At 40.3% G+C, this 24350-nt stretch overlaps 3 protein-coding genes across 4 annotated transcripts in view; 1 reads left to right on the top strand and 2 right to left on the bottom strand.

The window, feature by feature from the left end:
• Positions 1-13820, top strand: part of LOC109824481 (pachytene checkpoint protein 2 homolog) — a 34773-nt gene extending 20953 nt beyond the window's left edge. Inside the window, exons 10-14 of one of the 2 annotated variants that reach the window (XM_020391087.1) lie at positions 6320-6390; positions 6541-6631; positions 12847-12974; positions 13302-13430; positions 13514-13820. In XM_020391087.1, the coding sequence (XP_020246676.1) occupies positions 6320-6390; positions 6541-6631; positions 12847-12974; positions 13302-13430; positions 13514-13654 (560 nt within the window). In that variant the 3' untranslated portion in view covers positions 13655-13820. The other variant, XM_020391088.1, reaches the window with a different exon arrangement.
• LOC109823185 lies at positions 14237-15052 on the bottom strand. Its single transcript, XM_020389471.1, has 2 exons — positions 14920-15052; positions 14237-14724 (listed from the first exon to the last, which is right to left on the bottom strand). Exons 1-2 carry the CDS (start codon positions 15048-15050, stop codon positions 14334-14336), a joined length of 522 nt encoding a protein of 173 aa, XP_020245060.1. The 5' UTR covers positions 15051-15052; the 3' UTR covers positions 14237-14333.
• On the bottom strand, positions 21657-23833 carry LOC109824393 (pentatricopeptide repeat-containing protein At3g48250, chloroplastic). Its single transcript, XM_020390983.1, has one exon. The coding sequence runs from the start codon at positions 23751-23753 to the stop codon at positions 21969-21971; it is 1785 nt and encodes a 594-aa protein (XP_020246572.1). The 5' UTR covers positions 23754-23833; the 3' UTR covers positions 21657-21968.

Genomic DNA, 24350 nt, shown 5'->3' with positions numbered 1-24350 from the left:
GAGTTGGTCCTATATTTCAAGCCAAGACAACCATGAGCAAGAAAATTCTTCGTCATAGAGATTTAAAATCAAGTTTGGCCTGTCAGTTTATCAATTCCTTTACATCCATGCAGTTTAAACTCAACAATATCAATCCTGCAAATTCCCCCAAAGTAGGATAAGGTTCAAACAAAGATGATTTTAAATGATAAGATTGAAAAAAGAATTGACACCACTTCCGAGGCTCAGGTATCTTATAATCGAGCAAGCTTGGTCAAGCCCATTTCCATCTATTAGAGATTGCCTTGTAAAAAGTTTCACCTTTGCATAGTAACTTAACCTTTTGAGGTGTGGTTATGAATGTGTTGGAACAAGAGACTAAGGGGACATTGGTTCTCAATAAGGACATTAGTTCTCAATAATCTTGAACTTAAGATATATTCCCTTGATATTTATGTTCTATTTTCATTATACATTTGCAAATGCTCCCTTCCTTATGTGTGCATGTGTGTTTTGGTTGAGTGTGGGGGTGTTATTGAATTAGTTAAAAATTTTGAGCTATAGAAAGTTGGCTTTAACCTAATACCGGCTTTAGTATTTGGTTAGAAGGCACTAATGTTTTAAAGAATCTCCGCCTAGCCAACCTAGGCATCCACCTATGCCTAGGTGGTACCTAAGACGCGAGCCTAGCTCCTAGGTGGTACTTAGGCTTTCCACCTAGGTTGGAGCGTCTATGGGAGAATGAGATGCTTATGTGGACTGCACCTTTTAGGCTTTGACCATGATTACCTCTATTGTAGTCTCCGTGCTCTCCCATATCCTCCAGCCTCCACCTATGAACACCTTCTCTACCTCCTCTGACATTCAATAAAATATCCTCTACCACCACTTAAGTAAAGAAAGAAATCCTCTTAGTTTTCAGTTTGAATCCTAAGCCTTATATAGCATTGTCATTTACTATCAATTATTATAATTAGAAATAAATAAAGAAAAGCTAACTAGGCCCCACCTAGGCTCCCCCTCCTAGGCTCTAGATGTTGGGTCTAACACCTAGGTTGCCTAGCTCTTTCTATAACCTTGAAATGTACTAAAACTACCAGTCATCTTTAATATGAGTGCTCTTACAATTTGGTACACATGTAAAGAATATTTAGATATATTTCTAAAAGTTTCACCGCTATTCCTAATGGTTCAACATCGAACTATTTTAATACCCTGATGACGTTAGAATTTTGACCTTCTGCCAAATTCTTGTGGTGCAGTCATTTCGAACAAAGTTGCAACATACTAATCAACTGGTTTTCCCCAACCTCCACCTAATGTTATTGCTAAGACAATTTTTTCTAAGAGTTAGACTAGAAATGATGGATATACATTGAAGGATAACAATCTATTCAGTAGTTGCTAGATTATTACTGTTTGATTTGCAACTGTAAAAAAAAAATCTACACAGAGGTTACCGACATTATTCTGCATGCTTCAACTTGATCTTTATTTCTATGAAAAATACCCAAATAACTATCCTTGAGATCTCTAACCAAAGAAGGAAACATGATTATTATTCTTGTTATTTGTACCATACGACTATCTTAGTGGTAAAAGATTTTTTTTGTGTATTGGAAATGGTTTCTTTGGTCATTTTACTATTTACTCTCTTCGACTACTCTATTATAGGGCAAGCATGATAGCTCTTGTTTTGCTTTTTCCCCCCCTGTAAAGTGCTCTTTGAACTTGGATTTATTTCTGCTTTCACTACTTTAGTCTTTGTATTTATTTAGAAAGTTCATTGTCTTCGTATTTGGTTGGATACTTGATGCCTCAATTTTAGTTCTTTCTCAACTTATATTGGATGACATTTTAAGTTATTTTCTTCCACCTACCTTTTTTCTTAAGTAAGAAAGGACAGGCAAAAGATTTTTACGCTACTATCTTTTATAGTCGAAGTCAGCAAACTCCATCCCCTTAGTGGTTTTTTTCCCAACATAAGTTCTTAAGTGCTCTTTGAAGTAGAAGGCAATCTAATGAAAGATAGTGGAAGACTCTAAAACATGATAGTCTACTGTTTTGCTGTTAGATCATATTTCACCTTTTGTTTCTCGCACAAACTTTATATACCTTATTGCATATTATATTTTTGGCAGCAAGGGGGCTCCAAAAGATAATTAAACACAATAACATATATTTGCATAATCAACTAGCATCTATAGATCATTATATAATGTGACTTTCGTCACATTTCCAATTAAAACACAGTGTTTACAAATAGCAGTCTACTTGCCTTCATTTCTGGAAATCGTTTCATTACATTTTCCTCATCAGTGTTATAAAGTGTATCTGTTTCGATATTAGGGACCATCATTGCCAATAATAGGAGAAATTTGATCTTTTAAGAAATTATTTCATGATTGAAAAAGATAAAATGTATAGATATTAAAAGTTTTAAACACATTATCATTTCAAATACCCACACACACATATATTATTGATTAAAGTGATAATTTATTTGGTTTTGTTTAGGAATTGGAGGGTTATGACTTTGTTGAGATGGATATTGATACTTTGGTTTTACTAAGACTGAATAATTATGATTGACTAGAATTAAGTTAGTTAAAAAAATTAAACTCTAAAATCCTAAAATCTAAACAAATCAAAAGATGAAAAAGTTAGAAATCCTAAAACCATAAAACCTAAAGAAATCAATAGAATTATTAATTATAGAAGGAAAATATTGAGAAAATTAAACAAATAAAAACAGAGACAAAGTTAAAGAAAACTAAATAAATCAAAGCCGAAGACCTAAACAATCTATTAGAACAGAAGGGAAAGTTAAAAAACAAATGGGCATCAGAATATGATTATGTTAATGAATGCTGAACGCATGCTACAAACGTAGTCGTAGAAGGGTGGATAAGGGCAGACAAGGACCGGAGGAGAGTTGAGGCTATTGTAGATAGGTGGCGGAGGAATCAAAGAATGTTTGTTTGCTATTGTAGAGGTGGTAAAAGAAGGGCTTCAGTTCTTGCGAGCAAAATGAAGAAAATAACTATTTTTTTACTTTTGGATTTTACACTTTACTTATTATTTAAAAAGTTATAAATATGGATACCTATTATCTTTTAAATTATCAAAGGGGGTCTAAGTCCTTGTTGGGCACTATATAGCTTCGCCCCTAGTGGGGACATCAAAATCAGAGACTAGTACGCAAGGTTATCGATAGAAGATAGCATCGCATAGCAGTGAGACATCACTAAGGCTATTTGGGGCTATTGCGATAAAATAGCGGTAAAACGCGTAAAATCAAATAGTTGTCTAATTTAGGTATGTATACATATTAAAAAAAATTAAGAAAAATCTAAAAAATCTAAAAGTACATATTTGATGATTTAAAGAGATTCTAAACATGAAATAGATAACTAACCGTCATATAATATCGATGACGACTAGAGGAGTCAAAGAGTCGTCTTTCTCGATAAGATGTGCTGAGCGGTGAGATGACTGTAGTAGAAGGAGCTTACAGCGAGAGGGAGTGAGAGGAAGTGTTAAGGGAGATGTCGGAGGCTGTGGGAGGCAACATGAATAAACCAGAAGCGGGAGGCGGTGGAATGCAGTGGTTGCAGGACGAGTTTAATTTTAAAAGAACAAACATCAGACCGTTTTTAAATAGCGGTCAAAAAGCGTATTTTGCCCGCAATCGCTCTCTATTCACTGCTATGACGCACTATTAACCGTATTTGCAAGCGAAAAATACATATTTCACAATATGTCACCGCTATTGGGCGATAGCGTAGTGGGAAGGGACCGCTAACGCTATTAGCGCCGCTAATGTAGCGTTATTTACCACTATTTATAACAGTGCTAGTGTGTCACATCAACAATTTCCAAGATAGCAGACATGCTTATAATCTAGTTTATTCATATATATCTAATTTATATGATTTATCTTCTAAGTATTTTACATATACACACATAACAAATGGAATCATTTACATTTATTATGGAAATTTAGTGGGAGCATCAAAATCAGAGTACTAGTGCATCATGTCAACGGTTTACTTCCAAAAAGCTAGACATGTTTATAATCTAATTTATGTATGTATCTAATTTATAATATTATATGATTATCTTCTAATTGTTTCACATATATACACACAACAAAATTATTGCCTAACATTGACAATAAAAAAATATTATTTCTCTACTTTTGCTTACCTTAGATTTCTTGGTTATAAATAGACTTAACCATATATCTGTTACGATACCACAACTAAAAGTAAGAAATTATGGAAAAGAAAGTAATACTTTTGATTCATTACAGATCATATTAAATCATCTCATTTAAAGAAAAAAGTAAGCAAGAAAAAGTTAAAACATGCCTAAAGTAGTTTTAAAAGAGTTTTGTAAGAAAATACAAGTTTTTTATGATTTTTTGTTTTATTTGTTCATTTCCAACCTCGTCTTTTATCGTTGGATGATCTAGATTGATGAATATTACAAGCTACAATATTATATATGATTCATGTTCGTTTCCAACCTCGTCTTCGTTGGATGCTCTAGATTGATGAATATTAAAAGCTACAATATTATATAAGATTCATGTGTGATATGTCCATTTAAAAGTTCTATTTTCTTTAATTTCTTCATGATATTTATTTCCCTTTAAAAATTTTCTTTTCCTTTTATTTCCAACCATATTATTTATTTTGTAGAATCATGTGGTTATCAAATTCGTGCCTTATATGTTATCAAATTCGTGCCTTATACATCTTTGAGGTCCGACCTTATTTTGTCATGTTCGACATGGAGTGAAACAACATTGGATCCAAGAACTTTACAAATTGAATGCGGATAAAGGTTCACTACCCCCACAGTGAAACATTAGAATGAATCAAGAACAATGCACATATGTCAAATCGAACGTGCTTCATTTCATATTCAAGGGCGGTTTTGATCATCGTACTACTAGATCTTTGCAAACTCAACATTTTCATAGGTTCGGGACAAATGTTGATAAGCTGGCAGAGTGAGCTGACCTATTGATGTGGAACTAAGGTGATCAACTTTAATTGTAGATCTAAATCTAAAAACTAAAGGGAAAAAATAACAAAAAGAAAACATAGATAAATTGGGGTTAGGCCGGTTGCACACGCAACACCTAATCGTATTTTGCTTCATATCGGACACATCATATTCACATGCTAACTAGAAACAATGCCTTCATGCTAAGAAAGATTCACTCTCACTCGCTGATTTCAACTTTTGTTCATATCAAATTTTCATCTCCTAAAATAAAAATTATAACCCTTTTTATATGAACTAACGAAAATCCAAATCTAACAATAGATAAAATCAAATAACAAATCTCACAAAATTACAATATCAACAAAATAATAAATCTAACTAAGAATCGGATTCAATCCTAACCAACAATCTCAACTAAAGAAAAATCATATCCTAAGAAAATCCTAACTAATCTAATTTGTCCTACATCAACTTTGCTTAAGGAACAAACAAAATAAATATAATTTCTTAACAAAAGATTGATTTGATTTGAAAAATGAAAGGTAGCAAAAAGACTTGAAACATAAATAAATATAATGTGAGGAATAAAAAGGAAATTGAAATTTAAAGATGAATAGCTGTTATATGGTCCCCACATAATATTATAGTTATCATTCTTCATCGATCTAGAGCATCCAATTATAGATAGAGGCGTACGTAACTAAGCTAGTTATATCCTATGGCTCTATTTGGCAGACGGTTAAAGAGAGTTAACCTCTCATTAGCCTGCCAAACACAAACCCCTCATATGCTAAATACAAAAAATAGTGGAAGGGCCATTTTAGAGAAGTTAAAATGAGTTAACCACTCGAAACGAGGGGTCTACAAATCTATTTATTTAGAGGATTAAGAGAGAACCCTTCTGTTTATAAAGAAAGTGATTGTTAGTCCTGTTTATTTCCAAACACAAAAAATGACCAAAAGGATTATAATAAGCTAACCTAATGGATTAGAAATTTTAGCCCTTCGGATTAACAAATGGGCTAACTATTTAAACCCTTCTCATTATTTTCTCCTTCTTAACCCTTTGCCAAACAGAACCTATGTGTATTACAACTGGACCATATATTATAACAATTAAACCTTTTTTCCCCATGTCTCTAGAATGAATCGGTAACTTCGAAGCACTGATTTTGCTTGAATATGAATCTTCCAGTAGGTTGTTTCCAATTTATTTTCTTCTCTACTGTTTTTATTGATAATGTTCTACCATGTTTCTTTATACCATTTTTTCTATCTCGTTATCCCCATTTTTGATTACATTTTAATGAATATATTGCAGATGAAGTTGAAAGTCTTGCTGCTGCTAGACAAGCTGCCTTATCTGGCTCTGAGCCTTCAGATTCTATTCGGGTTCTCTTTCTTAACTCAATTGAACAATTAGTCATTATCCACAACATGACATTTTCGGTTTATTTATTTGGACTACATTTCTCTTTTACTATTATAGGAAAGGAAAAACTTCATCTGGACTAAATAAAATGCTATGTATTAAATTTTCAGGTTGTCAATGCCCTGCTTACTCAGATGGACAAATTGAAAAATTGGCCAAACGTGATCATTTTGACAACGTCAAATATAACTACCGCAATTGGTATGCCGAAAATGTTTAGCCACTTAAGTTTTCTAGATTTTCTTGGTGATTTATTTCTTTTTCATGATGATATTATATCTTTGTCAGGGTATCTAATATCTATCACGTCTGGCTTCTTTATTGGATTACGTTACAATTTATTATGTTTTCTTCCCCATTTTCTTCCTAAGTATGATCACATTTTGTGAGTAATTAATTGATATGACATGAGCATTTTCTGGGTGTCTGCTGAAACCACGAGAAGGTTTTCTAATTCACCCTTAAAGGATCCAATGAACATTGTCATGGAAGTCAATGCATTGAATGTACTGACAGGAAGCAAACCAAGTATAGTGATAACTACTATGTGAGTTTAGAACATGATATGCAATTGATAATTATAAGAGGTACCTTACATATTTTCTATACATTGACCTAAGTCATTATGCGCTTGTGCATGCAAAAGTTACTTTACGAGACGAACTTGCATAGAGTCTAAAGATCATAGTTTCTCCATTTATTCGGGTTTCAATATCCGAATCGACGTCCAATTCGGATACATATATGGATTGGGTAGGCTTGTAGGGTATATCTTGTTGGGGATTCGAAACAATCAAATCGAATCCGTACCCTTCCGGATCTTGTGTTTGAGAGTTGAGCAAGAAAGAAATTCACCACAAATCAAAGATGAAAACTTACAAAAAATAAGAACAAGAAAGAACACACCGGATTTAACGAGGTTCGGCGACGTGCCTACATCCTCGGGAGCCACACCACACAATTCTTTGATTAATTGAAGAAGGTTACAATGCTTGTAATTTGCCCCTCTCTCTCTCTAAGATTTCTGATCTCAAAGAGCCCTCAAAACCTTTTTTTTCGTGTTCTTTTTCTCTCATAAACCCTAGAGGGGCGTGTTTCTATTTATATCAAAACACAATTCCAAACAGATTAGAATTCTAAAACAAGTCTGCTGCACCCGGGTATGACGTACGTCACACCCGGGTGTGACTCGCACCACACCCATGGCAAACAGGACAGATTCTGCCATACCAGGGTGTGACAGACACCACACCTATGATAAACAGGACAGATTCTACCACACCCTGCCACATGGGTGTGACAGACACCACATCAGGATGTGGTGAAGTCTGTCTTGCTTATTTTTTACGTGTTTGTTGATTTTGATTTTAGGTTTGGGTCTCCACTCTTAAGACCAACAATCTCCCACTTGGAGACTAAACAACCATCAATGAGCTCGCCCGAACTCCGGCTTCTTCACAAGCATCTTCTTCTACTTTGAAAAATCTATTCTTCAATCATCAACCTGACGATCCCAACAATCCTTTTAGTGTGGCTCCGACTTCATCTCTTACGCATGAAGTCCAACTGAAGTTGCGCACAACTTCAGTTTCTCTATGGTGTTTGCCTTCGTCAACATATCCGTCGGATTTTGACTCCTCAAAATCTTCTCTAAATGTAACTTCCCGTCCTCGATTAGCGAGCTTATGAAATGGTATTGTACGTCGATGTGCTTCGTTCTGGCATGATAAACTGGATTCTTGGCAAGGTGTGTATAGTGCTCTGGCTATCACAATAAAGAACTCCTCTCCCTTGCTTCAGATCCAACTCTTCCAAACATCCAGCCAACCAAATCATCTCATTGCTTACTTCAGTCACCGCGACATACTCAACCTCGACTGTAAATAAAGTTACAATCTTCTGTAGACGTGAGACCCAGCTCACTATTGTCGACGCCAAAGTATAAACATACCCCGTGATGCTTGGCCTCGTATCATGATCACCGACGAAGTCCGCATCCACGTATCCCTACAGCACTAACTCCTTTCTCCTGAAACATAATGGCTTGTTCGTTGTCCCTCTCAGATACCGTAATATCCACTTCACGGCCTCACAATGTTGCTTCCCTGGGTTGTTTGCAAACCTGCTCACAACTCCCACTGTATGGGCGATGTCCGACCTCGTGTAAACCATCGCGTACATGAGACTCCCAATGACCGAAGAATATGACATCCTGCTTATATGCTCTTTTTCTGTATCTGTATTAGGCGATTGCTCCTCAGATAACTTGAAATGGCTTCCAAGGGGTGTACTAACACCCTTTGCATTCTGCATATTGAACCTCTAAAGAACCTTCTCGATATATTCAGCTTGGCTCACCTCAATGTCCTTCAGCTTCATCCCTACTGATTCACTCTCTAGAATCTGCTTCGCTGCACCCAGATCCTTCATTACAAACTCTTTTGCTAGCTGCTTCTTCAAACTGTTTATCTCCTCTAAACACGGTCCTGCTACTAACATGTTAACATATAATAATAATATAATAAAACTGGACTCGAACCTCTTGAAATAGCAAAAATGATCTGAAATGCATCTTTTGTAGCCATTATTCTACATGAAGTTATCAAACTTCTTGTACTACTGTCTTGGAGCATGTTTCAAACCATATAATCTCTTCTTGAGCTTGCACACCATCTCTTTCTTTCCTTCTTTAATGAAGCCAACAGGCTGTTTCATGTAGATTTTTTCATCTAAGTCATCATGAAGAAATACCGTCTTCATATTTAACTGTTCAAGAAAGAGATCTTCTGCAGCTACCAAACTCAACACCACTCTAATGGTTGTGAGCTTTACCACAGGGAAAAATATCTCCGTGTAGTCCACTCCTTCCCGCTGTTGGAACCCCTTTACAACTAATTTAGCCTTTTACCTCTTGCTTCCATCACTCTCTTGCTTGACCCGGTAGACCCATTTATTATGCAAGCCTTTCTTTTGTGCAGGTCGCTGGGCTAACTCCCATATCTCGTTCGTGAGTAGAGAATCCATCTCCTCCTACATCGTATGTTCCTACTGCTGAGATTCACTCACTTGCATAGCCTTCTCATAGCATTCCGATTCACCGCTATCTGTCAACAATAAGTAATCAAGAGATAAAAGATATCTAGGATTCGGTTTGGGTACCTTGAATGATCTCCTAAGCTCCACGCCTTAGGTAATTACTTCTGTACATGCAGCCTCCTCCATTCTTCGGTCAGAACAAACATCATTACCCTACATCATTACCCTTATCTGGAAGTTCCTCTATATGCATGTACTCGGATCCACCTGCATTTGAAGTGCTGCTCCTACTCTTTGGCTATCCTTGGTAATTTCTCTATCCTTGTACATCTTCTCATTGAATATGACGTCTCGGCTCCTGATGATCTTTTTGTTCTTGTCATCCCAAAGATGATACCCGAACTCATCAATGCCGTACCCAATGAATGTACATTTTTGCGACTTAGCTTCTAGCTTGTCCCTGATATGGTCACTGATGTGAACATAAGCCACGCAGCTAAATACCCACAAATGTGAGAGATTGATCTTCTTGCCACTCCAAACCTCTTCTGAAATCTCAAAATCCAATGGAACTGATGAACCCATGATTAATAAGGTAAACCACCGTATGCACCGCCTCTGTTCAAAATGTTTTAGGCAGACCTGCATATAATCGCATGCTTCTGGCACGTTCTGTCAAGATTCTGTTCATCCTCTGTAATGCTGTTCTGCTGCGGCGTCCCTGGAGTAGTCCTCTCTAAGTGAATCTCATTCGTAGCACAGAACCTCTTGAACTCCTCCAGCTCATATTCTCCACTATTGTCTAATCTCAGACACTTCACCTTCAGATCTGTTTCGTTCTCCACCATGACCTTCCACTTCTTGAAGACTTCGAACACCTCTGACTTGTGCTTCATGAAGTAAACCCACATCTTCCTCGAGTGATCGTCGATAAAGGTGATATAGTATCTCGAACCGTCAAAAGAAGACACACTGACTGAACCCCATACATCTGTATGAGTCAACTCTAGCTTCTGAGCCTTAGGTGACCTTCCACCATTCTGGAAACTAACCCTTTTCTGCTTCCCAAAGATGCAGTCTTCACAAATCCCGACTTTCACGGAATCGATCCCGGTTAGCTTTCCCTGTGAATGTAGAATTTTCATTCCTTTCTCGTTCATGTGTCCCAATCTGTTGTGCCACAGATCCGTACTCTCTTTACCAGCTACAATTGCGAGGGTGTCACTCGCATGTGATGTGAGGTAGAGCGTTCCTGTTTTGTTACCTCGGGCAACAACCATCGTACCGCTGGAGATCCTCCATGAATCCCCGGTGAATGTCGAAACGTATCCTGAGTCGATGACCTAAAAATCGAATCGCTGTCCGTAGCAAGGATTAAAGCATCCTGCACGATATGAGCCTCCTGCTCACCTGCATCCTTCTTTGAACTTTTACAGACTGAAGACGTATGACACTTCTGGCCGCAGTTCCATCACTTCCCTTTGGTAGGCCTAACATTCGAGTTCGACCTCTTCTTCAACTTCGATTGATTCCTGTTCTGGTTCCCTTTCTTCTGGCTTCTGCCTCTCTGCTCGAAACTTAGAGCTGAATCTGAACCTTCTGATTCAGACGATTTCCTTCTAACCTCATCAGATAGAATTATGCTAACAACCTCACTCAGTTTTAACTTCTCTTTCCCCGTCGAATTATTGATTGCCGGCACACAACCTGTCCAACTATCCGATAACTGCGATAGAATCAATAGGGCTTGTACTTCGTTATCAAACGTGATATCTACGGAGGTGAGTTGATCAACAATCGTGTTGAACTCGCTGAGGTGTATCTTGAAGTCCTGTCATCTTGAGGTTGAAAAGAGTTTTGACGAGATGCACCTTGTTTGCTACAGACGGTTGCTCGTACATCTTGGGGAGCGCTTCCATAAGTCCTACCGTCGTCTTCTCCTTCAATATGTTGTGTGCGACTATCTTGGCGAGCGACAACCGGATTTCCCCTAGAGCTTTCCTATCCATTATCTCCCAATCATCGTCTGACTCCTCTTTCTTCTATCCCTTATCTTTGCCAATCAACGGGCGATATAAGTCCTTCTGGTACAGATAGTCCTCCATCTGTGACTTCTATTAGGCGAAGTCTGAACCGTTAAACTTTTCGATCTTAGATTTGATTTCCTCTGCCATGACTCTCTCTCACACGTTTGCTGAACGAAGTTCTGATACCAGTTGTTGGGGATTCGAAACAATCAAATCGAATCCGTACCCTTCCGGATCTTGTGTTTGAGAGTTGAGCAAGAAAGAAATTCATCACAAATCAAAGATGAAAACTTACAAGAAATAATAACAAGAAAGAACACACCAGATTTAACGAGGTTCGGCAACGTGCCTACGTCCTCGGGAGCCACATCACACAATTCTTTGATTAATTGAAGAAGATTACAATGCTTGCAATTGGCCTCTCTCTCTCTAGGATTTCTGATCTCAAAGAGCCCTCAAAACCTTCTTTTTTCGTGTTCTTTTTCTCTCATAAACCCTAAAGGGACGTGTTTCTGTCTATATCAAAACACAATCTTAAACAGATTAGAATTCTAAAACGAGTCTGCCACATTCGGGTGTGACGCGCACTACACCCATGACAAACATGACAGATTCTGCCATACCAGTGTGTGACAGACACTACACCCATGACAAACATGGCAGATTCTGCCACACCCTGCCACATGGGTGTGGCAGACACCACATCAGGGTGTGGTGGAGTCTGTCTTGCTTATTTTTCATGTGTTTGTTGATTTTGATTTTAGGGTTGGGTCTCCACTCTCAACACCAACATATCTAGACCCATTTTCCTCGATAGGATGCCAGAATTTCCACAATTAGGCACAAAACGAAGTTTAAACGACTAATTAAAATGTTGGAAGTACTTAATTACGAGGTTGGGGATGCCGCGCCAGACAGCCACAATGAGAAATCACATAATATTTCATAATGAAAGAATTTCTGCTTTGAAAAACAAGAGAATGAGATGGTTTAAGCAACCACGCAACAAATAACTTTGGCTGCATCCTTGCAGTCAGCCTAAATCACACGTGGTACAGAAACTCTGGTCAAAGATAGGGATAAGGATACTTTCTACCTTGTTACATTGTTCCCTTCCACTACCATTCTTTCAAGTGGGTTGGACTTTTTAGTAGTCCTTAGAATCCTGTACAATGAAGAGCCTCATCTGTTGTATGCTTGGCTATGTTAACAATTTTAATCATTTTCTAAATAAAGATTTCTTACAAGAACTTGTCAACTGCATGGTATATGTGTTCCTCATAGTCGTCATTTGTTACATACAATGTTGCCTTTTCATAAAAATGAGCTAGCTCACTTGTACTGAGAATGCAGATATTGCGTTTGTTGACCGAGCGGATATCAAGGCATATGTCGGCCCTCCTACTCTTCAAGCACGATATGAGATATTGAGGTCCTGTATTCAAGAACTTGTCCGTTCTGGGATTCTCGAATGCTCTCAGGTATTTCATTTTTCTATAGCGAATGCTCATTTTCATTAAACAGTACCTCTTTATTAAAAAAAAAAACTTTTGGTGCGTGCCCGTACATATGGCTGTGTTTTCTGAATGAATGGCTGAATGTTTGGGTGGCTCGGCAGAAGCTAAAATATTTTGGGTGAGATGTTTGTAGGCATCTTTTCTGTGATGAACTTCCAAAAGGCACACGCAAACAGGAACTCTGATAAATGTATTACCAGGAGAGACCTACCTATACTTCCTGATCGTGCCGCCTACAATTGATCTTCTCCATTTGTAATCGGACTGATATCCCAGTATTTGCTTGTTTAGGATCATGATCATCTTTTGCTCCCAAACTATTCAACCTTAAAGGAGAAGCTGCATTCTTCTGAGGCAACTGAACATCAAAGTTCACTTGAGCTCTCCAGACTATTGCTTGAAGCTGCGGAAGCATGCCAGGTAAGGTCTGATTATGTGCTTGTTGTTCGCGGCAATAAGAGGCAAACACTTTTCTGATGATCAGGTTTTGAAATTCTATTCAGGGATTAAGTGGGAGAGCACTGAGAAAACTTCCATTTTTAACACATGCTGATATTACCAATCCTTACAACTGTGATCCTAGGAATTTTCTATGCACATTAGTAGAGACTGCGCGAAGAGAGCTGTCTGAGCTGCATGCTTAACATCATAATGTGCTCTCTGTAAATTTTGTTGTTTTTGTTCGCTTATAGCCATTGCTTTGTTGTATATTGCCGTCTTATAAGATCTTTTTAAAGCTTGTGCGTATTTTGGTGTAACATTCATCAAGTCAAGGTGCGCATGGTTTAAATTAGGAAACAGTTTTTGTCATAATCCTGGCTTTGCACAAAAGCAATCTTGAGTACCTCGAGGCCTCTCGGTGCAAAAATTTCCAACTCTTGATAATATTTTTTTTCCTTTTCACTTTTAAAATATAGTAGGCTTTTACTCAGCAGCCTTTCAGATGGGCAATTGAATATGGTCTTCTAGGTTGGCGGATCACAAAGTCATAGCGCAGTTGTCCAATTATGATTAGCAGTAGTGGCATCACCAATTTAAGACCGTCTTATGGCAAAACCTCGATTTTTATTTCCTTTAACTAATCGACTGAAATTTTCTATCAAGTTTGCTTATTCAATTTGATACCATTGGGCTGACTTTGTACTAACGGTTTATTCATTTTTTGCTTTGAATCATCATTAACTAGTATGCACTGCAACACTAACTGAGAAGTCATGGGTACAAAGTAAAAAAAGAACCTTGTTTTATTTGTTCTCCCATGTTACAAGCCATTCTCACAGACCCAAAAACAAAAGCATAGAAGGCCTGAGTGAAGAACAGAGGCTAATCATGAAATGCGTTACAGTGAAAACGAAGAGATGGGCATGCAACAGGGAGGGCAGGTGGAGCCGCAGTGATCCGACAGCCAGCTTTCAAGACAAGCCCGGTGGAAGAAGTGGCTGCATGCTGTGATACTTGACTTATCTCCGCGTCCTTATCGGACTCATGTAGACAAACAACGCAGCACTCCATATCGTCGTCTTCATCATCGTAACCAAAGCACAAGTCCTTGAACTGCCTTGTCTCCTCTCCTACGAGCATCCTATCTCTAAGAACGCCATCGTCACCATTAAAGTGCAGCCTCATAGTTTGTGTTGAATCTCGAACGGGCTCCTCATCGCCTATCATTGAATGATGATCCAATCCTTGAGCAGGACCTACGGCATTATAACCCCTGCGAAAAATACCAAGCAAAAGAAGGCATCATCAGCATTTGGCATGCTGTGGAGCCCCATTTCCTGGTACAACTCCATTCAATGGCTAATGGTCTAAATTCTTTAGAGTGAGGGGAGTTTTTGTTTTTCTTTTAATTAAAAGTAAAGTAATAGAGGATAAATTGGCGGGAGGTTGGGTGGCCATGGGACGTTACACTGACTGCGTTCGGATCACGTTTGAGCGAAAGATAGATTTTTCTTTTTTGGGTGCGAAGAGGAAACGCGAGGAGGAGGCTAAGGGTTTTGCTTTCACAAAATAAACAAGAATCGAAAATGATGCGTGCATGTTCGACGCGTAATAGATGGGGCAAGAGAGAAAGTGTAGAAGCCAACACCAACACCATGTCACCCAACCGTGAATTCGTTTGCAGATTCCATCAGAATCCTCTTTCATAGAAGGGTATTAATCCATACCATTTACGGTAGTTGGGAGGTTAATTTGTAACTATTCCATCTATGATGCAAATGAACTACTCCTATAAGGATGATTCTGATTAGGATTCTTATTCGAGCCGAAGAGTCCTTAGTGTTGTTAAAGTAATCCTCTCATCCCAAAGTGTTAATTTTTAACTAAATGAAGGATAAAATGATAAAATTACCCCCCTCCCTCAATCATCTCTCTTTCCTCTCTCCATAACTCAAACTCATCCCCTAGCTGAATCCCTTCTCTCACTAAACACAATTGCAAATTAATTTAACTAGGCTCATAATAGTCTTTTTTAAGCACCAATCATTTAATGGAATATGAGCAATACAATAGGCATATTTTTAACAGAAACCTATGAGGCTATTTAATCCAATATGAAAGAATAAATGAATAATTAGCAAAAACTTAGATTTGAGTGATAAATCTGCAAATACTATAAATTTGGGATACATAGGTTTTATATAAAAAAAACCTAAATTTTCTATTAACCCTTTACTGCAATTAGAATAACAAGATGGGTTGTTTTGTCTGCTCATCTATTTGAGGACAAAATAAAGATGTGTGAAGAATTGAAGGTTTCTGTGTAACGTATTTAATCCAAAAGGAAAAAAAGAAAAAGAAAAACCAATAATGCCCTTTCTGTTGGGGATTCGAAACAATCAATCGAACTCTTCCTCTTCCGGACATTGTGTTGAAAGTAGGAAAGTAGGAAATTCACCACAAATTAGATCAAAAATTGTAAAAGAGTAAAGGAGATGAACACACCAGATTTAACGAGGTTCGGCAAACGTACCTACGTTCTCGGGAGCCACACCACACAATTCTTTTATTAATTGAAGAAGAAATACAAGCTCTCAAACTAGGGTTTTATCTCTCTGAGATTCTCTTTCTTTTCTACAGTCAAAAAGCTCTCTTTTTCGTGTTCATTCTAGCCCTAAAAACGTTTAGGTATATATAGAGTCATGGAAGAAACAGAATCCAAAACAGATAAGGAAACTGGCTGATTGCGTCGCGATTGACCGCTCAGGTATCGCGGTCGACCGCGACGGTCGACCGTATCAAACGACAGAGCCCAAAAAAATCCTACAGAATATCCACGGTCGTCCGCGGCGATCGATCGAACCAAAACCCGAGACCAAAATCCATTACAGAGATTTGTGCGGTCGATCGCCGCGGTCCACCGTCTTCAGCTCCAGGCTCTACCCGCTCTGTGCACGTTCGCGATCGACCGTCGCGGTTGACCTTGCAGGTCTCCTCCTGTTTTCTCGATTTTTTCTTCATCTTTTTTATTCTAGCTTCGGCTTCGACTTTGGGTCTACACTTTAACAATCTCCCACTTGGAGACCAAAGTGTCATCAGCGAGCTTACCCGAACTCTCCCCTTTTTCGCATGTATCTTCTCCTACCCGGAAAAACATTTCTTCAATCAACAATATCTCGACGATTTCGCCGATTCTCGTGTGTGGCTCCGCCTTCGTCTTTTACTCGTGAAGGCCGACTGAAGTTGCGCACAACTCTAGTTTCTCCTTTGTTAACATGTCCACCGGATTTTGACTCCCCAAAATCTTCATCAAATGTAACTTTCCGTCTTCAACTAGCGAGCGTATAAAATGGTATTTTACGTCGACATGTTCCGCTCTGGCTATCACAATAAAGAGCTCTTCTCCCTTACTTCAGATCCAACTCTTCCAAACACCCGTTCAACCAGATCATCTCCTTACTTGCTTCAGTCACCGCGACATACTCAACCTCGATTGTAGACAAAGTCACAATCTTCTGTAGATGTGAGATCCAGCTCACTGCTGTCGACGCTAAGGTATAAACATACCCCATGGTGCTTCACCTCGTATCATGATCACCGGCGAAGTCTGCATCCACGTATCCCTACAGCACCAACTCATTCCTCCTGAAACATAGTGGCTTATTCGTTGTTCCCCTCAAGTACCGCATTATCCACTTCACGGCCTCCCAATGCTGCTTCCCTGGATTGCTTGCAAACCTGCTCACAACTCCCCCTGCATGGACGATGTCCGACCTCGTGCAAACCATCGCGTACATGAGACTCCCAGTGACCGAAAAATATGACACCCTGCTCATATACTCTCTATCTGTATCTGTCTTAGGCGATTGCTCCTCAGATAACTTCAACTGACTTCCAATGGGCGTGCTAACAACTTTAGCATCCTGAATATTAAACCTCTGAAGTACCTTCTCAATGTATTCAGCTTGGCTCAATCTCAATGTCCCTTCAGCTTCATCCCTACTGATTCGCATCCCTAGAATATGCTTTGCTGCACCCGGATCGTTCATTGCAAATTTCTTTGCTAGCTGTTTCTTCAAACTGTTTATATCTTCTAAACACGGTCCTGCTACCAACATATCATCAACATATAATAACAAGATAATAAAGCTGGACTCGAACCATTTGAAATAACAGCAATGATCCGAATTGTATCTTCTGTAGCCATTGTTTTGCATGAAGTTATCAAACTTCTTATACCACCGTCTCGGAGTCTGTTTCAAACCATATAAGCTCTTCTTGAGCTTGCATACCATCTCTTCCTTTTTTTTAATGAAATCAACATGCTGTTTCATGTAGATTTTTTCATCCAAGTCACCATGAAGAAATGCAGTCTTCACATCTAACTGCTCAAGAAAGAGATCTTCAGCAGCTACCAAACTCAACACCACTCTGATGGTTGTGAGCTTCACAACAGGGGAAAATATATTCGTGTAGTCCACTCCTTCCCGCTATTGAAACCCCTTCACTACTAATCTGGTATTGAATCTCTTAATTTCATCACTCTCTTGCTTGACCCGATAGACCCATTTGTTATGTAAGGCATTCTTCTGTGCAGGTAGCTGGGCTAACTCCCATGTCTCATTAGTGAGTAGAGAATCCATCTCCTCCTGCATCGTATGTTCCCACTGCTGAGATTCACTCACTTACATAGCCTCCTCATAACACTCTGATTCACCGCTATCTGTCAACAATAAGTAATCAATAGATGAAGGATATCTAGGATTCAGTTTGGGTACCCTGGATGACATCCTAAGCTTCACGCCTTGGGTAATTGCTTCTGCACCTGGAGTCTCCTCCATTCTTCGGTCAGAACAAACATCATCACCCCTATCTGGAAGTTCCTCTATATCCATGTACTCGGATCCACCTGCATCTGAAGTGCTGCTCCTACTCTTTGGCTATCCTTGGCAATTTCTCTATCCTTGTACATCTTCTCATTGAATATGACGTCTCGGCTCCTGATGATCTTCTTGTTCTTCTCATCCCAAAGATGATACCCGAACTCATCAATGTCGTATCCAATGAATGTACACTTTTGTGACTTAGCCTCTAGCTTGTCTCTGACGTGGTTACTGATATGAACATAAACCACACAACCAAATACCCACAGGTGTGAGAGATTAACATTTTTGCCACTCCAAACATCCTCTGGAATTCCAAAATCTAATGGAACTGATGGGCCGTGATTAATAAGATAAGTTGCCGTATGCACCGTATCCGTCCAAAATATCTTAGGCAGACCTGTACGTAATCGCATGCTCCTGATATGCTCTGTCAAGGTTCTGTTCATCCTCTCTGGAATGCCGTTTTGCTGCGGCGTCCCTGGAGTAGTCCTCTCTAATCGAATCCCATTCGTAGCACAGAACCTCTTGAACTCCTCTAGTTCATATTCTCCACCATTGTCTGATCTCAGACACTTCACCTTCAGATCTGTCTCGTTCTCCACCATGACCTTCCACCTCTTGAAGACTCCGAACACCTCTGACTTGTGCTTCATAAAATAGACCCACACCTTCCTCGAGTGATCGTCGATGAAGGTGACATAATATCTCGAACCGTCAAAAGAAGACACACTGGCTGGACCCCATACATCTGTATGAATCAACTCTAGCTTCTGAGCCTTAGGTGACCTTCCACCCTTCTGGAAACTAACCCTCTTCTGCTTCCTAAAGATGCAGTCTTCATCTCCTTCTCGCTCATGTGCCCTAGCCTGTTGTGCTACAGATCTGTACTCTCTTTGCCAGCTACAATTGCGAGGGTGTCACTCGCATGTAAGGTGAGGTATAGAGTCCCGAGTTTGTCGCCTCGAGCAACTATCATCGCATCGTTGGAGATTCTCCACGAATCCCCTGTGAATGTCGAAACATAGCCTTTTGTTCCAAGCTGTCCCATCGAAACAAGATTTCTCTTCAGCTTCGGCACGTGTCTCACGTTCTTCAAGGTCCACTTAGAGCCCTTCATCTGAATCTGTACTTCACCCTTTCCAACAATATTACATGGCTCGTTATTCCCCAAATATATTTTTTCAAAGTCCCTGCTACATACTTTTAAAGAAGCTTCCTGTTAGTAGTGGCGTGGAAAGAGGCTCCTGAGTCGATGACCTAAGAATCCGAGTCGTTGTCCATAGCAAGAATCAAGACATCCTGTACGATATGAGCCTGCTACTCATCCGCATCCTTCTTTGGACTCTTGCAGACTGAAGACATATGGCCCTCCTGACCACAGTTCCAACACTTCCCTTTGATAGGCCTAACCTTCGAGTTCGACCTCTTCTTTATTGATTTTGACCGATTCTTGTTCTGGTTTCCTTTCTTCTGGCTTATGCCTCTCTGCTCGAAACTTAGAGCTAAACCTGAACCTTCTGATTCAGACGATTTCATTCTAACCTCCTCGGATAGAATCATGCGAACCACCTCACCCAGCTTCAACTTTTCCTTCCCCGCCGAATTGCTGATTACCGTCACACAACCTGCCCAACTATCCGACAACTGCAATAGTAACAATAAGGTCTGTACTTCGTCATCAAACGTGATGTCTACGGAGATAAGTTGATCAACAATCGTGTTGAACTCGCTGAGGTGCATCGTGAAGGACTGTCCTTCTGTCATCTTGAGGTTGAAAAGAGTTTTGACGAGATGCACGTTGTTTGTTGCCGACGGTTCCTCGTACATCTTCGCGAGCGCTTCCATAAACCCCACCGTCGTCTTCTCCTTTAATACGTTGTGTGCTACTGATTTGACGAACGACAACCGGATTTGCCCTAGAGCTTTCCTATCCAGTATCTCCCAATCACCATCTGACTCCTCTTTCTTCTGTCCCTTCTCCTTGCCCATCAACGGACGATACAAGTCCTTCTGGTACAGATAGTCCTCCATCTGTGATTTCCAGTAGGCGAAGTCTGAACCGTCAAACTTCTCGATCTTTGATTTGTTTTCCTCTGTCATGGTTTTCACACAAATTGCTAAACGAAACTCTGATACCAGTTGTTGGGGCTTCGAAACAATCAATCGAACCCTTGCCCTTCCGGGCCTTGTATTGAAAGTAGGAAAGTAGAAAATTCACCACAAATTAGATCAAAACTTGTAAACAATGTTACATTAAACGCTGGACGTTTCTAGGCGTCGGACTTGACGTCCAGCGCTTAGTCACCTAGGCGGGCGCCTAAGTGGTTTCTGAGCGTTTTTTTTTCTTCATTTAAGTGGTGGTCGATGAGGTTTTGCTGAAGGTCGGAGAAGGTAGTGAAGGTGTTCATATTTGGAGGTTAATGGAGTTTGGAGGACGTGTAGGCTACGACACATAAAATCACAATCAAGGCCTACAGAGTGCAATCCACGTAAGCAGCCAATGCTCCCCTAAACGTTCGTAAAATCTAGGTGGGCAGCCTAAATACCGCCTAAGCGCTAGGCGCTAGTTAGGCGGCCTAGGTACCGCCTAGGCCTAGGCGTACGCCTAAGCGGACTAGGCGGAGGTTTTTTAAAACAGTGCTTGTAAAAGAGTAAAGGAGATGAACACACCAGATTTAACAAGATTCGACAAACGTGCCTACGTCCTCAGGAGCCACACCACACAATTCTTTTATTAATTGAAGAAGAAATACAAACTCTCAACCTAGGATTTTCTCTCTCTGAGATTCTCTCTCTTTCTACAGTAAAAAAACTCTCTTTTTCGTGTTCTTTTTAGCCCTAAAAACGTTTAGGTATATATAGAGTCCTGGAAGAAACAGAATCCAAAACAGATAAGGAAACTGGCTGACTGCGTCGCGGTGCAGGCTTCCTCCTGTTTTCTCGATTTTTTCTTCGTCTTCTTGATCCCAGCTTCGGCTTCGACCTNAGGAGAGTCAAAGCAGCACACACAGTGGAGATGATCTATACCATTCAAGGTTAGTTAGAAGGTTAATTTAGGAATTGTAGTTATTTTGTTAATGGTGCCAACCACTGTCCACCTAGGGTAAATATTAGCTGGGATGATCGATGTGAAGACTTGAAGCCTCAATTAAATATAAAGCTCAAAACAAAACTTCTTCAATTTCCAAACAAAGCTCTCTGCCCTTTGTTGTCGCCAGTGAAGCTTTGACGCCTCCTCTCTTCATCACGGACGAACCCAAGCCAACTCACGTCCTCTTTGTGGAATTTGAGACCACTTCGGTCTCATATAATAACCATGTCGAAGAAGAACTAATGTTCATACTAGTAACTTGTAAGAACACTTCAAAATGTTGGTTAAAAAAAAAGAGAGGTAATATAACTACAAATCGTTGCTAAATGGTTGTATGCTATAACTGAATCTGCAACTTGCTAGCCCTATGCATAAAATGGTTGGCAATCAAACCCATTACTTCCCATCCGTCAACACATTACGCTTAGCCATTGTTCTGTATCATTGCATCAAAACGAAAAAGGCCGAAAGAGTTACACTCCTCATTATATATCGCTCATAAATAACGATGTTTAAACTCTCAGAAACCAATTCAATGAATCAGGCAGCACTCTCAACTTTAAGAGACCCAAACAGCTTGGTAATTTCAGAATGCTTGCGAATGTGATGCGGGGATTTGAAAAGTAAATCTTGGGCTTCAGTGTACCTCCCTTCATCGAAAAAGGACTTGAAAACATGCAAGTATGCAGTGTGTGAGGGGTAAGTCTTCACTGACAATGTTTTTAGGAACTCTCGTGCATCTTCGACGGTTCCAAACTTTGAGATGTATGGAGGAAAAGGATCTGCAAAAGGTGGATATTTGTGACTCTTCATCGAACCAAGAATCTTCAACGCCTCTTCAAGCCTTCTTTCTTTCAACAGCTCCTGGATTAGATTCTTGTAAGTCGCTTGCCATGGCCTTAAGCGGGCTTTGGCAACCATTTCAGTGACCAAAGTGCAAGCACCATCAACTCTTCTCTGGCCGCCACACAATCCCTTGACCACTATATCAAGAAGATCAGCATCAGCCTGGCAACCCTTATTCAGCATCTTCCTCAGGGATTCTAAAGCCATATCAATTTCACCGGCCTGACATTGCCCCTGTATCAATACCGTCCATGTCTTGAGATCCGGAGCACATCCCTCCTCTTCCATCTTATCCAAGATCATGCAAGCTTCCTCAAACCGCTTCGCCTTACACAGTCCATACACTAATTGACTGTACGTGATGTTATCCGGCTCATAACCCTCGTCTCTCATCCTCTTGATTATCTCCTCGGCTTCCTCAAACTTGGCATTGCTCGTGAGAGACCTATGGATCCCATCATAGACCGCCTTAGACAAAGAGTGCCCTGCAGCCTCGTACTTGGTAACAACCCTTGAAACAAGACCGAGATCAGGATTCCCGCTCAACGAGATGTGCCTCAAGAGGATGCCGCAGTCCTGGACAGCAGGCTTGTAAGGCCCGTCCATCATGAACTCGTACAGCTTCACGGCTTCCTCCACCATCTTATTCTTCACAAACTGCCTTAACATCTTGACATAAGTGTCAACGTCCATCACCACACCCTTTCTCGTCATTTCCTCAATCAGCTCCCAAAACTCCGTAATGGACTCCTCTCTCCCGAGAACTCGAGCCATGGCGTTGTAAGCAACAGAGCCGTGCTCGTAATCAGAAGAAGCAGAAGCAGACCACCGGAAGAATGCCAAAGCCTTCAAAGGAGAATTCCTAACTTCCCTAAGCACTTTTGCCACCAATGTTCCGGATAGATGGAAATCATGTATTTCTCGCACTCTCTTCTCGACCTCCTCCTCATCCCAACAAGGCTCAGAGGAGCTGGTGAGGAGGAGGGCTTTGGAGACCCTTTCTACGGTGGCATCGGCAGCAGAGTCCTTGCGTTTCTGAGAGTAGAAGTGAGAGAGGGCAGAGACCTCTGCAGGCATTTTCTGGGTCTTGAATTTAGAGAGGAGGTTTAAGTAGGTACCGTCATCGAGGGAGTGGCCGGAGGAGTCCATGGATCTGAGGAGGAGCCAGAAATCAGAAGAGTGGTCGGGGTGGCCGCCGAGGATGCGCAGGATGAGGTTGTAGGCGGTGGGGCCGGGCTTGAAGCCGTGGACGGAGGTGACGTGCTTGAAGAACTCGAGAGCTTTGGGGGGTTTCTTGTCCAGCTGTTTAAGGACGTAGACCACTGATTCTTGGGTGACTGGGCCTTTTGAAATTGAGGGATCGGAGGAATACGAATATGATGAAGAAGAAGAAGAAGAAGAAGAAGAAGAAGAAGGTCGGAGGAGAGAGCGCAGGGTTGAATACGAGGGAACGAGCATCCATCTCTTGACTCTGTGCATTTTGGGGATGAGAGAAGAGAAGAGGAGGGGAGGGAGGAGGAAGAAGGATCGGGAACGAAAGGTTTAGCTTAGGGTTCATGACTGATGAGGAGGCTGAACTGGCTTCTGGGACGCATTCCGGGTCTACAAAAGCCCATATGGTAATGGGCCAAACCGGGGCGGCCCATATCAAAATTGTTTCGGGTAAGGCATGGTTCTGGTGTCCGGAAAAAATCTAAAAAGAGATTCCCTCATACCAAATCATTTGCAACATGTTACATGTTCCGTTACTAATTTTAAATCCGAACACTCAGCCATATATCAATGAAGAAATGATAAGACATATCAGATAGCGCTTGAACATCTCCAATAGACATGGCAACTGGAGATTGCCCAGTTACCTTAATTAATCCTTATTCTGGGTTCTTCACGGTGGCGATGGAGTGTCTCCCTCGAATGCTCGCGTCGAGTTTGCTCTTCGTTGATGATTCGAACATCTTATTTCACTAGAATGTGGTTGATTCCTCTTGATTGATATCGAGGATAACTTGCGTGGTAAGTTTGAAATTAACTCTTGACGAGTTAAAGAACTCAGAGCGAGTTTAAACTCTGTAACAG

This window comes from Asparagus officinalis, chromosome 9 (genome assembly GCF_001876935.1).
Source record: "Asparagus officinalis chromosome 9, Aspof.V1, whole genome shotgun sequence".
NCBI classification, from domain to species: Eukaryota; Viridiplantae; Streptophyta; class Magnoliopsida; order Asparagales; family Asparagaceae; genus Asparagus; species Asparagus officinalis.
The sequence above is the reverse complement of the archived record's forward strand: the minus strand, read 5'-3'. Positions and strand labels throughout refer to the sequence as shown.

Coding starts and splice junctions, on each gene's coding strand:
- LOC109823185 (XM_020389471.1), bottom strand. CDS start 15,050: ATGCACGCATCATTTTCGATTCTTGTTTATTTTGTGAAAGCAAAACCC. Junction 14,725..14,919: donor GTGATCCGAACGCAGTCAGT/GTAACGTCCCAT, acceptor TATTTTTCGCAG/GGGTTATAATGCCGTAGGTC.
- LOC109824393 (XM_020390983.1), bottom strand. CDS start 23,753: ATGCACAGAGTCAAGAGATGGATGCTCGTTCCCTCGTATTCAACCCTG.